Genomic DNA, 18,077 nt, shown 5'->3' with positions numbered 1-18,077 from the left:
ATTTAAATTTTTGTTTAAAATAGTTAATTTATTGTAATTTCAAGTCATTTTAAAAATGTGATTTTTTAAAAATGTATTTAAAGTTTTACTATGTTTTGGGGGTGATCTCCATTCATATATTTGACAGGTCTTCCTGTCAAGTGTATGAAGGGAGATTCCCTTCTATGATTGGCTCCCCATGGCCCACGTGATCCCAGGGACGCTGTGAACTACATGCACCTCTGGGATACGTGGGCCTTGTGCACTTGGAGTTTGGAGAGGCCCAGGAGCGGAAGTGTGCATGTCCCGGGAGCCCTCAGGTAAGGGCGCAGATTTTTCCAGATCGCAGTCCTCCGCCCGCGGGAGGTCTGCAGTCAGAATATCTGGGCCATTAAGAGTCAACCACATAGTATGGGACCGGAGTCAAATGTAGGCCAGATCAGGTAGGGAATGGCAGGTTTTACATGACAATCCGGAAGCTTTCGTGGTTATTTTTCTGATACTAGCCCACAGGTGTGATGTCGAATGGCCTTCTTCTGTGCTGTAAGATTCTATGGAATTACTAGATTTATTGAATTCTGTTTCATGGTTTTACATGGTAGGATTTGAATTCATGACCTCTAGGTTGCTCGTCAAGTACAATAACAACTAGGCTACCATATCCTTTTATTTTAAAAAGTAATTGTGTTATAAAACATCTATAGAAATGTAAACAAGCAGAAAAATATAAAAATCAGCATTTAGAAATTATCCATAAAAACAATATATTTTCCCCAATAATAAACATATTAATCATGTCATTACACCAGGGAATCTTAACTTTTAGACAGCATGAACCTATTAAACACATAGTATAGATTACACTGAAGTCTTTTCACAAGCTATGGGGTACATTTTGCATCCATCTGTTACTTTTTTTGTTAATGTGAATTACTTTTTGCAGACTCATTGTTAGCATTTATATGTTTACATAATCTGATGTAAGCATTTGTTTAATTTGTACATGCCATATAAAAATCCAAATTCTTAAAATATGTAGACTATTGGATTCACAGTTCTTTATTATAAATGTCTTGTAGAATTTTACACAGAAAATCGTATCAGATATTTTGATAAAGAAACCAGCGATATTTGAGGTTCCATTTAAAGAATTTATGCCTGAATTTTAGCCTTTGATGATTGCTATTGGTCACCAACATAAAGAAAATATAAGATTATTTTGCAGTTCATTTATACAATATTTTGCACATGCAAGCTTTCTATATTGTAGCTTTTTATGCAACATTTTGTTTCAATATATATTTCTAACTCTATTCACTGCTGAAAATTTACAGAAAATTAGTTTTGTAAATGTTTTGTAGTACAGGAAAGAATGGCCCAGAATTTGCGGTCAGAGGCATTCGACGCTGGCCCCGAAGAAAGCTTCCCACAAAGATCTCGTGATCTCTGTGGCGAGAAGTTTGCCTTTTTCGACGCGTAAGTGATTTCAGTGTATCATAATGGGGAATCCCTGGAGCGCTCTGCTGTGACGTCAACAAGCTGTGTAAGCAGCCAATCACAATGCAGAATTCTCACGGACTGGGAACCAGGAAGAAGCTGCTTTTATTCAGAATTTTAAAAAATGTTAGAGTGCAAAACAAAGATTGGGACTGTCACATGGGGAAAAGGTAAACCTGAAATAAATATGAACAAACTTTTAAAAAATATAAACTTTTTGAAAAAACTTTCTTAAAAATTGTAATTTTTATCATAATGGATAAATTTGACACTCCACAAAATTTAAATAATTTTTTCAGGGCCATAACGTTTGTTCAGCAGTCAATACGCTGTTAAAACCCGAGTTACACCTAATCCAACATTGTCTAACTTTTAATGGGGTATTTAACAGTGATATTACTGCGGAAAAGCTGAAGTTTTCATCAGTTTCACTGATTTCACTGATTGTCGGCTATGGGGTGGGCGGGTCCACAGTGCAGCCAGTGTCGGAGCAGTGAATGACTGACCGCAACTTCAGGATTTCTGCGTTTAGATGCGCATGCACTACATTCTGAAGTTGTGGTCAGTTTCAAAGGGGAATAACAGCTGTTAGTTTGCCGTTATTACCCACCGCAAATTCCGGCCCAATATATTTTATTTTGAAAGCTGCAGAGTACATTTATTATTGAAAGGTTTAAATAGCTTATAATGGTCTTTTCCTGCAGAAATTAGAGATTGTGTCTAGTGATATTCTTGCCTCGAATTTAAAATTCTCATACTTGTGCTCAAACCCCTCCATGGCCTCGTCCCTCCCTATCTCTGTAACCTCCTCCAGCTCTAAAACCCTCTGCAATCTCTGTGTTCCTCCAATTATGTCATCTTGCACATCCCCCACTTCCTTTGCCCCACCATTGATGGCCGTGCCTTCAGCTGTCTAGGCACTAGACTCTGGAATTCCCTCCCTAAACCTTTCCGCCTCTCCACCTCTCACTCCTTTGGTGTGAAAATAACTATAGTTTGTTCATCAACTTCAGACTTTTATGATTGCCTGACTTTTAACATGTATAATTGTATTCTGTTCAAATGTAGTTTTCTCTCATTTTCTTTCCTTCTCTTTTGAAAGCACTGATTTGTGCTGGGAAAATATTTCATGAGTACTAGCAGGCTCTCCAATACCTTACCTAAGTGGCCATTCTTTATATGTGAAGCTGGACGGTAAGTATTGGAAGGTTATTTGACCATGAGAGAATTATAACTAAGCTCAGTTCTATCCTTGTATGTGCACTTCCCAACATGATCTTTGGATATTGATCAGGAATCGCAACCCTGGATGATTTATTTTTTCTCCCTATTTGAGGGACATAAAGGTTAACTTTAGTATCTACCCCACTGCTCTAGTGGAGATAAGTAATCTAAGAAAGAATTTGGCTCATATAATGCCTTTCACATCCTCGGGACATCCCAGTTGTCTCACATGCAATGAATTTCTTTTGAAGAGTAGTCACTGTTATGTACGGCAGCCAATCTGCATACAGTGAAGTCTCAAAAACAGCAATGATATGAGTAACCAGATGCTATGTTTTGGTGATGTTGGTTGAGGCATTAATGTTGGCTAGAAAACTAGGAGAACTCCCTTGCATTTCTTCAAATAGTGCCATCGGATCTTTTACATCCACCTGACCAGCTGGACAGGGCCTTGGATTAACATCGCATCCGAAAGACAGCACCTTCAGCAATGCAGCTTTCCCTCAGTATTTCACTGTCAGCCTAGATTATATGCTTAAGTCCTGTAGGGGCACTTGAACCCACAACCATTTGCCCCATTGCAACTCAATCCCAAAATGGAGAGTTCCAGCTGTTATGTATAGGCAAAACAAATGGGGCTCTAGCAGTTTAAGAAAGACATGATCAAAAAGGAATATAAAAAAACTGTGCAAATTTCCCAGTAGAGAAACATGTTCTGTTTTTATCAGATTACCTCACTTTAAAAAGTAGATTTTTTTTTAAAAGGACAGAAGGTTAATTACATTTGAAATTCTGTAGTAATCTGTAGATGTCTTTGGTTGTTCATTTGAATTGACAATACTATGTAAAATTATTTGGATGAAGTATTGTGTATGACTTGGCAATGTTGACTTTCTTTGTTGGTTCTAAATGTTGATCTGCTCCTTAAAAACTCATGCTGGATCATGCTTCAGCATTAGTTTTGTGCCTTCCATGTTCTGAAGGAATCAGGTCTTCTTGTTCATTTTCACCATCTGGCACCTAAGAATAAGTAGAAGATTCACAACATTGAAACAAAAGTATATCCTTTGAACCCATTTGTGGTGTCAGTAGACATAACTATTTTACTCCTAGACCAGAAGATTATGACTAGAACTATGACAGAGCTCACATCTAATATGGACTCAGCAATGGAGTACTTGATGGAAATTTTGCTTCTGAATTCATAATTTTTTGCATAAGACCATAAATTTAGGTCCTGTCTACATTGAAATGCATAGTCTTGGGCCTGACAAATATTCATTAAGAAACCTCATTATGTTAAAGGGAATTAGATAATTACAAAGAAGAAAAAACATTTGGGGGTACAAGGAAATATCATTGAATTGGGATTGTAGTAGGTAGTTCTTGTATAGTACACTGGGCCAACTAGCCACCTTATGTATTGAGGGATTATCGCCATGTCAAAGTTCTAATCATGAAATGGGGGGGGGGGGTGGGGGGGCAGGATTTTAACCCCAAAAACAGGTGGGTTTGGGTTGGGTGGGATGTAGCAATGTTAAAAACCTGAATCCTGACCCCAACCTGCCCACTTCCAGTTTTAATGGAGGTGGGACGGGGGCGGGCAACCAACCCACTCCCAGGAGGTGGGTTGACCATTTAATTATTATAATGAGGCTCTGTGCCTCATATTTAACCCCCATTTTAAACTTAACTGTGGCCAGCTGGGTTTCTCAGGCCTCGGGAAAGCCAGCAGCTAACAGAAGGTGAGGACTGCTGGATCCAGGAGGTAAGTGCCTTTCCACTTATCTGCTGGATCCAGCTTGCCTGCTTCACCAACCCCTCGATTGGACACACCTCCGACCCTTCTGATCTCCTCGCCCTGCCCCGTCCGTTCCGATCTGCCTTCTGACCTCCAATCTCTCCCCCACCCCAGCCTCCAATCTCCCCTCTGGCCTCCGATCTCTCCACCTGTTCTGGCCTCCGATCTTCCCCTGGCCTCCAATCTCCCATCTGGCCTCTGACCATCTCCCGCGCGGCCTTTCCAATCCCTCCCTCTCCGTTTCCCAGCTACGGCCTGCTGCCGAAAACTACCCACCCACCCATCCGACAGCCAGCCAGCTTCTCAATCTAGCTGGCTGCAGCTGTGAAACAGAGACAAAAAATGTTAATCAGGCCCTGCCATTAAATTTGGCAGGACCTAAGGGAAACCCATACTTCCACGTTTCCCAAAAGCAAAACTGCCCCCCTGCTCCTTCCCCGCCGCCCCGTAAATATCGAGGCCATGATATCTGATATTAGCCTGGTTTAGTTTAAAGGTGTGCCACAAAACTTGAGTTCAAGTATAAATGGGAAAGGAAGAAAGAGATGAGACCAAATATAAGTATTGTTTACCATGTATAAGAAAAGTTTATTTAGCTAATCTATTGAACTGTAATTTTCATGAATCAATAAAAAAGTTTACATTTTAAATAGAACAAAAATCTGGGATGTTGAGTGAAGATATTAAACAGTAGAATCAAACAATCAACTTTTTATGGTACAAAATATGAAATTACTAAATTGCTATTGCATTCAATGCAGCTCACCTCACCATAAGAACATAGGAACAGGAAAGGGCCCCTCGAGTCTGTTCCACCATTCAATGAGATCATGGCTCGACCTGCCTTTGCCCCATATCCCTTAATACCTTTGGTTAACAAAACTCTAATCTCAGCTTTAAAATTAACAATTGATCTAGCATCAATTGCCATTTGTGGAAGAGAGTTCCAAACTTCTACCACCCTTTGTGTGTAGAAGTGTTTCCTAATTTCACTCCTGAAAGGTCTGGCTCTAATTTTTAGATTATGCCCCCTAGTCCTAGACCCCCCAACCAGCAGAAAAAGTTTTTCTCTATCTACCCTATCTGTTCTCCTTAATAGCTTGAAAACATCAATCAAATCACCACTTAACCTTCTAAATTCCATGAAATACAACCCTAATTTGTGTGATCTCTCCTAGTAATTTAACCCTTGGATTCCAGGTTTCATTCTGGTAAACCTACGCTGCACTCCCTCCAAGACCAAGATATCCTTCCTAAGGTGTGATACCCAGAACTGCTCACAGTACTCCAGGTGTGGATTTTATTTTAAATTAGTTTCTGGGATGTGGGCGTCGCTCACAAGGCCAGCATTTATTGCCCATCCCTAATTGCCCTTGAGAAGGTGGTGGTGAGCCGCCTTCTTGAACCGCTGCAGTCCGTGTGGTGATGGTACTCCCACAGTGCTGTTAGGTAGGGAGTTCCAGGATTTTTACCCAGCGATGATGAAGGATCGGCGATATACTTCTAAGTCAGGATGGTGTGTGACTTGGAGGGAACTTGGAGGTGGTGGTATTCCCATGTGCCTGCTGCCCTTGTCCTTCTAGATGGAAGAGGTCACAGGTTTGGGAGGTGCTGCCAAAGAAGCCTTGGCGAGTTGCTGCAGTGCATCTTGTAGATGGTACACACTGCAGCCACGGTACACCAGTGGTGGAGGGAGTGAATGTTTAAGGTGGTAGATGGGGTGCCAATCAAGCGGGCTTCTTTGTCCTGGATGGTGTTGAGCTTCTTGTGTTGTTGGAGCTGCACTCATCCAGGTAAGTGGAGAGTATTCCATCACACTCCTTACTTGTGCCTTGTAGATGGTGGAAAGGCTTTGGAGAGTCAGGAGGTGAGACACTCTCCGCCGAATACCTAGACTCTGACCTGCTCTTGCTACAGTATTTATGTGGCTGGTCCAGTTAAGTTTCTGGTCAATGGTGAACCCCAGGATGTTGATGGTGGGGGATTCGGCAATGGTAATGCCGTTGAATGTCAAAGGTGGTGGTTAGACTCTCGCTTGTTGGAGATCGTCATTGCCTGGCACTTGTGTGGCGCAAATGTTAAATGCCACTTATCAGCCCAAGCCTGAACGTCGTCCAGGTCTTGCTGCATGCGGGCATGGACTGCTTCATTATCTGAGGAGTTGTGAATGACACTGAACACTGTGCAATCATCAGTGAACATCCCCATTTCTGACCTTATGTTGGAGGGAATTTCATTGCTGAAGCAGTTGAAGATGGTTGGGCCTAGGACACTGCCCTGAGGAACTCATGCAGTGATGTCCTGGGGCTGTGATGATTGACCTTCAACCACCACAACCATCTTCCTTTGTGCTAGGTATAACTCCAGACAATAGAGAGTTTTCCCCCCGATTCCCATTGACTTCAGTTTTACTAGACCAAGGCTGTAATGAGGTCGGGAGCTGAGTGGTCTTGGCGGAACTCAAACTAGGCAATAGTGAGCAGGTTATTGGTGAGTGTCACTTGATAGCACTGTCGATAACACCTTCTATCACTTTGCTTATGATTGAGAGTAGACTGATGGGGTGGTAATTAGCCGGGTTGGATTTGTCCTGCTTTTTGTGGACAGGGCATACCTGGGCAGTTTTCCACATTGTCGGGATGTTGTCGGGACCCATAGCTTTTGCTGTATCCAATGCACTCAGCCGTTTCTTGATATCACGTGAAGTGAATCGAATTGGCTGAAGACTGGCTTCTGTGATGGTGGGGATCTCAGGAGTAGGCCGATATGGATCATACACTCGGCACTTCTGGCTGAAGATGGTTACAAACGCTTCAGCCTTGTCTTTTGCACTCACGTGCTGGGCTCTACCATCATTGAGGATGGGGATATTCATGGAGCTTCATTCTCCCATTAGCTGTTTAATGGTCCACAACCATTCACAGCTGGACGTGGCAGGACTGCAGAGCTTTGATCTGATCTGTTGATTGTGGGATCGCTTAGCCCTGTCTATAGCATGCTGCTTCCATTTTTTAGTATGCATGTTGTCCTGTGTTGCAGCTTCCCCTGGTTGGCACCTCATTTTTAGGTACGCCTGGTGCTGCTCCTGGCATGCTCTTCTACACTTCTTTTTGAACCAGGGTTGGTCTCCTGGCTTGATGGTAATGGTAGAGCAAGGGATATGCCGGGCCATGAGGTTACAGATTGTGGTGGAATACAATTCTGCTGCTGCTGCTGGCCCACAGTGCTTCATGGATGCCCAGTTTTGAGCTGCTAGATCTGTTCTGAATCTATCCCATTTAGCATGGTGATAGTGCCACACAACACAATGGAGGGTGTCCTTAGTGTGAAGACGGGACTTCGTTTCCACAATGACTGGGGTGGCCACTGCTACCAATATTGTCATGGACAGATGCATCTGCAACAGGTAGATTGGTGAGGATGCGGTCAAGTAGGTTTTTCCCTCGTGTTGGTGTTCTCACCACCTGTCGCAGGCCCAGACTGGCAGGTATGTTTTTCAGGACTCGGCCAGCTCGGTCAGTAGTGGTGCTACCAAATCACTTTTGGTGATGGACATGGAAGTCCCCCACCCAGAGTACATTCTGTGCCCTTGCTACTCTCAGTGCTTCTTCCAAGTGGTGTTCAACATGGAGGAGTACTGATTCATCAGCTGAGGGAAGGCGGTAGGTGGTAATCAGCAGGAGGTTTCTTTCCCCATGCTTGACCTGAAGCCTTAAAGCCACTCCCCGGGCCACTCCTTACCACCGGTGGGTCTGCCCTGCCGGTGGGACAGGAAATACCATGGGATGGTGATGGAGGAGTTGGGGACATTGGCTGAAAGGTATTATTCTGTGAGTATGACTATGTCAGGCTGTTGCTTGACTAGTCTATGGGACAGCTGTCCCAATTTTAGTACAAGTTCCCAAATGTTGGTGAGGAGGACTTTGCAGGGTCGACTGGGCTAGGTGCGCCATTGCGGTGTCCAGGTCGATTTTATTCTTCTTATGATGTTTCATAGCTGTTTGTTACAACTGAGTGGCTTGCTGGGCCATTTCAGAGGGCAGTTAAGAGTCAACTGTGGGTCTGTGGAGTCACATATAGGCCAGACCAGGTAAAGACAGCAGATTTCCTTCCCTAAAGGGCATTAGTGAACCAGATGGGTTTTTACAATAATCCGATAGTTTCATAGCTTTTTATTCCAGATTTATTTAATTGAATTTAAATTGTGATGGGATTTGAACTCACATCTCTGGATCATTAGTCCAGGCCTCTGGATTATTAGCCCAGTAACATTACCACTCTGCTACCGTTCCCTGGCTTTGTATAGCTGAAGAATGACTTCTACCCCCTTGTATTCTAGTCCTTTAGATATAAAGCCTAGCATATCATTTGCCTTTTTGATTATTTTCTGTAACTGTTCATGACATTTTAATGATCTATGTACCTGGACTCCCAAGTCTCTTTGGACCTCCACTGTTTTTAGCTTGTCACCATTTAGAAAGTACCCTGTTCTATACTTTTTAGATCCAAAGTGGATGACCTCACATTTGCCTACATTGAAATCCATTTCCACAGTTTTGCCCATTCGCTTAATATATCAATATCTCTTTGTAATTTTATGCAATGTTCTCACCTACTTCCTTTAAAACCCCGGGATGGAAACCATCTGGCCCTGGGGATTTGTCACTCTTTAGTGCCATTATTTTCTTCATTACTGTTATTTTGCTTACATTAATTTTGGTGAGCCCCTGTCCCCGATTCAATATTAGTTTCCTTGGGATTTCTGGCATGGTATACTTTTCCTCTACTGTAAATACTGACAAAGTAATTATTCAATGTGTCTGTCATTTCCTTATTATCATTGACAATATCACCGCTTTCAGTTTTAAAGGGGCCAACATTGCTCCTGACTACCCTCTTTTTCCTAATATAATTGTAAAAAATGTTTGTATTGATTTTGATATCCCATGTAAATACTAAATTCTGTTTTCAAATTCCAGTTTAATGAGATTATGCATGCACACTGACAAGAATTGGAAATTTCTCAACCCTGCCTAATGTTCTAACCCTAAACATATTGAAAACATTTGACAGAAGTCATTTTGTTGATTTCCAGGGTAAATGTCCTCATAACCCCAAAGCTGATTTCTCTTATGTTTTAAACAACAGTTGAACAAAATGGAAAGAACCTCTTTAACAGCTACATTATGGCATTGGTCTTCATTTTTATTACTTTAAAACATTTTTATTGAGGAGGGGGGAGGGAAGAGAAGAAATGTTTTATGCTTATCTGTATGCAGGATGTCAGCCCTGGGGGATGGAACATAGTTCCAGTTTTTACAACCAATTTCCACAATGTGCACTGTTGGGTCAAGCACGGTGTGGTTGAATGCAAGACAAAGCACTTTCTGTACTTGACTATTTAGGTAGGCTGATTGCCAGTTGCAAGTTATACTGCAAATGATTCCCACTGTCCTAGATGGAACATCATCTCTTTCAGGTGATCTCACTACCAGCATAAAGTTTAACACTAATACACATTTGTGTATTAAATACTCATTTTTGCGATTCAGTACTCAAGATGTGGTAGAAATGTCAACATTGGAATATAAAAACAACATTAAATTAAAAACAAAACAATAAGTGCCCTTTCAGTGCATAAACAAATCTTGCATTTTATCCGTTTATTTTTATATACTAGCTGGAGTGCCCGGCGGTGCTGAGGCTTTTTCGAGGACATGTTGTTGGAAGAGAGAGAGTGACTGGGGGGGGGGGGAAAGAGAGCGAGCGACTGTGGGGGGGGGGAAGAGAGCAAGCGACTGTGGGGGGGGGGGAAAGAGAGCGAGCGACTGTGGGGGGGGGAAGGGAGCGAGCGACTGTGGGGGGGGAAGAGAGCGAGCGACTGTGGGGGGGGAAGAGAGCGAGCGACTGTGGGGGGGGAAGAGAGCGAGCGACTGTGGGGGGGGAAGAGAGCGAGCGACTGTGGGGGGGGAAGAGAGCGAGCGACTGTTGGGGGGGAAGAGAGCGAGCGACTGTGGGGGGAAGAGAGCAAGCGACTGTGGGGGGGAAGAGAGCGAGGGAGAGAGGGGGGGAAGAGAGCGAGGGAGAGAGGGGGGAGCGAGGGAGAGAGGGGGCGAGGGAGAGGGGGGGCGAGGGAGGGGGGGGCGAGGGAGGGGGGCGAGGGAGAGGGGGGGCGAGGGAGGGGGAGAGGGGGGGCGAGGGAGGGGGGAGAGGGGGGGCGCGGGGGGGGAGAGAGGGGGGTGCGAGGGAGGGGGGCGAGGGAGGGGGGGCGAGGGAAAGGGGGGGCGAGGGAGGGGGGGCGAGAGAGAGAGGGGGGCGAGGGGGGGCGAGGGAGGGGGGGGAGAGGGAGGGGGCGAGGGAGACGGCGAGGGAGAGGGCTGGACGAGGGAGAGGGGGGGCGAGGGAGAGGGGGGGCGGGGGCGAGGGAGGGGGCGCCGGGGGGGGGGAGAGAGAGAGAGAAGGGGGGGAGAGAGTGAGAAGGGGGGTGAGAGAGTGAGAAGGGAGGGGAGGAGGAGGGAGAGTGGGAGGAGGGGAGGAGTGTTTTGAGGGGGTCAACGAAAGAGCAAAAAAAAATTTTTTTCAAAAACGGGTGTTAAGAAGATGGGAGGCCATCTTGAAAGTTTTTTAATGTTTTTAAAAAGCTGCCACGGAGAAGGAACGCGCAGTCTGTGAAAGCAACAGAAATTTTTTTTTTTTTTTTTTAAAAGCTGCCACGGAGAAGGAACGCGCAGTCTGTGAAACCAACAGAAATTAAAAATTTTTTTTTATAAACGGGTGTTAAGAAGATGGGAGGCCACCTTGAAAGTTTTTTAATGTTTTTAAAAAGCTGCCACGGAGAAGGAACGCGCATTCTTGCTGAAAACACCAAAAGTTATTTTTTTTTAAACGGCTGTTAAGAAGATGGGACACCATCTTCATTGTGTTTTAACGTTTTAGACATTGTGTTTTTACGTTTTACACATTAAAAAAAAAATCGCTCCTAACAAATAAACACACAGAAGGTGAGAATAAAGATGGCGGCCACTCACCTCAGTTCAGAACGATAAGGCCCGCCCACACACGCACTGATTGGTCGATCGTCATGTCACCGAAGCATAGGATTGGTCAATCATCCTGTCACTCGACTCTAGGAGGGCCCGGCTGCACATGCGACGAACCCGCCCCCGCCACGCATTGATTGGTTGACCATCGGGTTGGTTGACCATACGATTGGTCGACCTCAATGTCACTCTATGGTAATGAGTGGATAATGAGCGGAATGTTGAAGGTTTTTCGGATACCGCGGGCGCGATTTTCGTCCGGCCGAAACGTAAATACGCTTACCAGGGTTTCGGAAAGGTAAGCTTTCTTTCGATGTAACGCATGCGTAGGTACGCTCTGTAACTTTCGAGCGCATAGCCGGACAGACGCACACCCGAGGACAGACAGACAGAAGGACAGACAGAAGGACAGACAGACAGACAGAAAGAAGTATCCATTTATATATATATATATATATAGATATAGATATAGATAGATAAGCTGTGTATGCACAAAAAGTGGTACTCTTATGTGAAACTTTACATGAATATATTACAATTTCATACCTCCCAATAGATTTGATCATCAAAACAATTTTGATCTGGTGGCTGTCCCCAAAAAGGGATGCGAAGAATGAAACCTGTGAAGAAAGTAAAAAATAGGTTTAACAGGATAAGTAGATCTTTGAATTATAAATAGTTAGCTCTTCCATTAGAACATTTATTTGTCTACATAGTGAGAGAAGAGAATCCCATCATAGTATAGCTCATCTATTTCTCGCCTGTCCATACAGACATTAATATTTGCCTCCTGAGTAATATTTATTGCCAGCTTTATAAGTGGCTTTCTGTTATCAAGATCCTTTGAATTATAAGTTATTGGCCCAGTAATTCCGGGCACAACGCGTGAGTACGGACGGGGTACTCACGCGTGTGCCCGGAGGAATTGCCGGTTTTCAGCATGCACAGCGCATGCGCTGAAAACCGGCATTTCCTGTCCTCTGACCCAAGGGGTTAAGAGGCAGAACGCGCGCGACTGCACAGGCAGCGCATGCGCAGTGAAATTCCTTTTTTTCCCCCCAGAGTTGCGCGTGTGTAAAGGCCTCCGGTCTTTACGCATTGAAAAACCACACGTAAGTACTTCGTTTTTCAGGTAAGTGGGCTTTTAGTACAATTGAGAAATTATTTTTCCACAGGTTTGTTATTTTTAAAGAATTTACAGTAAGGTAAGTTTAGCTTTAGCCCCGATTTTTTATATAATTTTTTTTTTCAAATTTTAAAATTATTGTTTAAAATAGTTTTTCAGAGTTCTTTAATGTTCATTTAAGTAGTGCAATGTTTTTTAAAATTTTCTTTCAGGTTTAAGTAGTGTTTTGTGGCCAGGAGTTTTCATGAGTTTGACAGCTCTTACTGTCAAACTCATGAATGAGTTTCCCCTCCCCTGATTGGCTGCACAGTGCTCACCTGATCCCAGCCGGCACATCGCACTAACTACGCTGCTGGATCAGGTAAGCACATCGCGCCGACATCTGAACCGGGCCAGTGACAGGAAATGCAAGCAGGCCCGGGCTTCAGATGTCGGCGCGCAGGGTGAGTGCACATCGGGGGCTTGCACGTGCGGCAAGCTCCCGATCCTAATTTCAGGGCCATTGCCACAATAATCTATTCACCAAACTAGTAAGTGACTGATTTTCAAATTAATCTAAATTTTCTTTTGAGAGATATTGGCCCAGAAATTTGGGTCTCCACGGGTGAGTACGCACGGGGTACTCACCCATAAGCCCAATGGAAGTGCCGGTTTCGTGCATGCGCGAGAAACCGGCACTTCCGTTCCCCTGAAAGAAGGGGTTCAGAAGTCGAACGCGTGCGCAGGAGAGGCAGCGCGTGCGCATTCGACTTACGTTTTTTTTGCAGGTTTTCCCGGGAGGGTAAGTCTCCAGAAGTTAGACATGTAAAAAGCAGTTGCAAGGCCTGCTTTTTACAAGGTAAGTGGTGAATTAATTAAAATTAAAACATTTTTCCCACAGGTTTATTATTTTTAAATACTTTAAAGAAAGGTAAGTTTATTTTTAGCCCCGTTAGAAAACGTAATTAATTTTTTCAAAAATTTAAATTATTGTTTAAAATAGTTATTTCATGTAATTTATAGTTTACTTTAAAAATATGATGTTTTTAAAAAAATTTATTTGAAGATTTAGTGATGTTTTAGGGCTTATAGTATAGGTTTGACAGGTCTTCCTGTCAAACTTATGAATGAAGTATTCCCTGCTACCATTGCCTCTCCATGGCCCACGTGATCCCAGGGGACGCATCGAACTAACTGCACCCCTGGGATACGCAAGCACTGCGCGCCAGCAGTTGGAGGAGGCCCAGGAGCGGAATCCCACGGGGGCCCACAGCTCAACGGCTGGCGCGGTAGGTAAGTGCAGGTCGGGGGCTTGCACCCGCGGGAAGCCCCCGACCCGAATTTCTGGGCCATTCTTTTTATGAACACTTGCTACTTGAATAACAATATACCATTACTGACTCCAATCAAAAACTAGTAGTCAACTCTTGATCTATTGGTTAAAGAAAGAAACTGAGCACAGGATCATAGACTGATACAGCACAGAAGGAGGCCATTCGGCCCATCGCACCTATGCCAGCACTTTTAAAGAGCCATCCAATCAGTCCCACGCCCCCGCTCCCTCCCCATAGCCCTGCAAATATTTTCCCTTCAAGTATTTATCCGATTCCCCCTTGAAAGTTACTATTGAATCTGTCAACAGAATCTCTGATCTTGCTCCTTTATTCCTACCAGTCTCCCTACCTCTTGTGTTTTATCTTTCCTTAATTTCTCTTGCAATCCTTCCCCTCCCCATCCCATGGATGGTTACCTTTTTTTCTTCCCAGACCAGAAATGACTTAAAAGTAAGAGGGAAAGCTCATGACTGGTTCCTAGGCCACTACCCATGCTACTCAAAGCCAAAGGGAAGCAAGTGACAGCAACCCACCAACCACTTTTCTTTAGATTCTTTCTCCTTGTAAGAAAGCAACTGGCCTCCACACTGTACCTCCCTATAGGAATGTATAATATCTAAAGTTGAAAATTTAGTGAACTCTACATAGTCACGGTTACTTTTGCACCCTGAAGTCTAATATTCCACCTTATCTTCTGAAAGCAAGTTAGTATATTTTAATGTACCCATGGACTAACTTTTTCTGTAAAACAGTAACATTTTACCAGTTTTGAATAGATCTTGTTTGTGATGTCAGCAGGCATAATCGACCAATCACATTTTCCCTTTCAGGCCATGATATAATAAATATGTACAATCCTTGCACTCTGTAGTTGTAAACCATTGATTGGATGGCTTCAGAAATGGCCAAATATGTGCAAAGCTGAAGACTGAGGACATTGTTCCATATTCATAGTTACTTCTATAACCAGAGGGCATATTTTATAACATTAATTACTGAGTTGGAAAGTTCCTTTTTCACTTAGTCCAGATCTGGATGTTTTCTCCAACAGTAATCAGAAGTAGATTCCTCTTTTAGATTACCACGGCCTTGCATCCTCAACATAGGACTGCTAAAAAAATGAATGCAAACTACTAAAACTATTGTAGAAAACTGGATAATCATATAAATAATTTTAAATCTGTATGAATTCCTGTAACATCTTTTTGTATAACTAACATTCACACATTATGCCCTCTATCTGACTTTGTTTTGTACTGAAAAGATGGACATAAAATAGGTGGGTAATTTATATAACAATTTTCACATTCACTCCTGTGACAAAAAGGCATGGTAAGATACAAGCATTATTAGCCTAACAAAAGCTATCATTGTACATGCACAGAAAGGCATTTTGACCTTCTGCACACTACTTTAAGAAAGTCATGCTGAAGTTCATCCATATCTAGTCTGGTCTGAATTTCTCATGTTTCTTAAGCTTAGGCCAACTTGGACCAGTTTTCATCAGCATGTTTGATTTGCTGGTTACTCCTATGATTATATACTTCAGGTAGTCTAATAAAGCTTTGCCCGTATTTGAGGTGAATGGAGCAATACCATGAAAGCCTGACATAATCACATTTTGGGGCAGGATGAATTATGATTATATTAGTTTTGTCCATTTATCATACAAAGTTTGGGTGATAACATGAGACTCAAGTCAAAGTTATTTCTAATATTAACCAATTTGATTTTAATCAGATTATGGTTGTATTATCTTATTATTATTCCACATTTGTACACACCTAATTCTGCCACAAAGTGATGCTAAGAGTTGTGTCACCATCTTGACCATCAGATTATCAGGCTTATAATGCATGGCTAGTTTGAATAATTATCATATTTAATTTTAACAGGGGAACCCAGGTTTACATATTATAAATGGGGTGAATATGCTTATAAAAATGGGTAGCAAATAGCTCTTTAGCCTACATCAAAATCAAAGCCTAGTTACTGACTGCAATTCAAACAATTTTTCTCCACTTGATTGGTGCTCTGCCTCTCGTGAGCACATCATATTGAAAGTTGTATTTGTGACCAAGCTATGCACAGGAAAAAGTATTATTGGTAATGTTTTGTTTTCTGACCTGTGATAGTTCCTCCAATGAGGGCCACAACAAGAGTCGCACCCAATCCAGCTGCTTGGTATCCAGCCTGTTCAATAGCAGTTCTTGTTTTCATTTGTGGGAAAGTTAACTCAAGACTGACAAAAATAATGTGAAGCATTAGAAGTTTTGCTTATTACATTATTAAAAGCATGTATGATTAGTTATCATCTTTCAGTAGATTTGAATTCTCAATGTTCTTTTCTCTTTAGCTCTCTCCCCCGAGATCAGCTACAAGGTACCAGAATGATTCCTCCTTCAACTGAGAGGAAGGCCTCATTTGGGCATTCATTTCTACAGAATTTATCTGTACTGAGATCTTACCAGCTTTTCTCCCCCAAGATGGAGTGTTTCATCACAAAATATTACGGATGAGGAAGGCCATTCAACTCAATTCTCACATCCTCAAAGACCTTTAAGTCCTCCATTGCCACAACCAATTGGTCCTTAAATGATTTAATCTCTTAGTCTGGCTGAGAGCTAGCAAAACAAATCTATTTATGACAATAGAATTCAAATGTCATTTATATCTAGGATTTAGCTTTACGTCCCATGAACATATGTGCTGGACTCCCAGCAATAGCAGCTGAGTAATTCCTCACAAAAAACTGGATAAATATCTGAGGGGAAGAATTCCGCCATGCAATTCAGGGTAAATTTTGCAGGGCACATCTTTTCACCTGCCAAAAAAAGTTAATCACTGATCATCCATATACTAAAATGTTGTAACTGATAAACCTGCAATCCCAGACTTGCAGAGAGGCGCTGTGCTCACAGGACGTGCTGGTTGGAGATTTGGAGCTGCAATGTTGTAGCCCTATCTTTGACTTGCACTTCCAGAGTGCGATTTCCCTGCTGCAGGTATGGGATTATAGAATCACCCCAATGTCTCTTCAGTTGCCCACCCAGCTGAAGAAAAGCTTAACATCCATATTACATAGGAGGATGGGAAAGTACAGAAAAGTCTGCAATCCATCTAGATGCTCCCAAACATTTACACCTGTTAATTGCCACTCCCTCCAATATATATCCAATTCTCCCTTACATTCCCACACTATTTGCCTCCAGAACTTCCCTGGGGAGTATATTCCACACTTTCACCATCCCCTGCATAAGGTACTTAAATTAAACAATTTATGCACTTTCCCTCTTCTAAGCTTGATCCAATTTCCCTGTTTGGAGAGTTTGTGGCAATGTTATTTATTGATTCCTTTTGATAACGTAAGAATTTTGAATAATATCAGGTATATTAGAACAGTGCCTTACACAGACTGTTTATCACCGCCTGGGATTTATGCTCTATCCACTTGGTTATACATTCCAAGATCCAGTTTGCTTTCTTTACTGTTGCCCTACGATGCTGCTGGTTTGAGTATGCCCCAATCTCTCTACTGTGTTGTGTAGCCGAGAACCATTTTGTTTATTTTCTTGTTTACTTTCCTTCCCTAGTCTTGATACTTTGCATTTGTCCATATTAAGGGGCAATTTTCTAACATTAAACTGCAGATGGAGAGCTTCACCCACCAGCATATTGAAAAATTAGTCCTTAGATGCCATTTGACACTCATCAGCCCACCTTCCCAATCTATCCAGACACCGTTGTATTTAATCTCCCTGTTTCCTATTGTTTGAATACTACAGCCCCCCTCCAATTTGTTATCTGCAAGTTGACATTGTTCACTGCTTTTGATTAATTTCAGCGTTTGAAATGCAGATCCGAAGATTCCTTAGCAAAACTCACCCATCTCCATATAAAGTTTTGCTAGCCATCGCTGCTCCAATTACACCAGCGAGACCTCCAATTATTCCAGGCATGCCATGAAGATTATGCACACCACAGGTATCATGTATGTTCAACTTAGTTCCAAAAATTGACTTGAAAAAGATAAAGAATGCAATTAGTAGAATAACTGATTTTCTTTTTAAGAAAAGGAAACATTTTTGAATTGCGTC

At 42.6% G+C, this 18,077-nt stretch overlaps 1 protein-coding gene across 2 annotated transcripts in view; it reads right to left on the bottom strand.

The window, feature by feature from the left end:
- Positions 1 to 628: 628 nt before the first annotated feature.
- Positions 629 to 18,077, bottom strand: part of LOC147112611 (ammonium transporter Rh type A-like) — a 53,958-nt gene continuing 36,509 nt past the window's right edge. For both annotated transcript variants that reach the window (XM_085997037.1, XM_085997038.1), the window contains exons 7-10: positions 17,866 to 17,999; positions 16,107 to 16,222; positions 12,088 to 12,161; positions 629 to 3,720 (exon numbers count right to left, since the gene is read on the bottom strand). In XM_085997037.1, coding sequence (XP_085853163.1) covers positions 3,643 to 3,720; positions 12,088 to 12,161; positions 16,107 to 16,222; positions 17,866 to 17,999 — 402 coding nt within the window. In that variant the 3' untranslated portion in view covers positions 629 to 3,642. The remainder of the gene's footprint in view (positions 3,721 to 12,087; positions 12,162 to 16,106; positions 16,223 to 17,865; positions 18,000 to 18,077) is intronic.

This window comes from Somniosus microcephalus, chromosome 9 (genome assembly GCF_052327205.1).
Source record: "Somniosus microcephalus isolate GS21.2 chromosome 9, FLI_Smic_1.0, whole genome shotgun sequence".
Classification (NCBI taxonomy): domain Eukaryota; kingdom Metazoa; phylum Chordata; class Chondrichthyes; order Squaliformes; family Somniosidae; genus Somniosus; species Somniosus microcephalus.
This window is presented reverse-complemented; position numbering and strand designations above follow the sequence as displayed.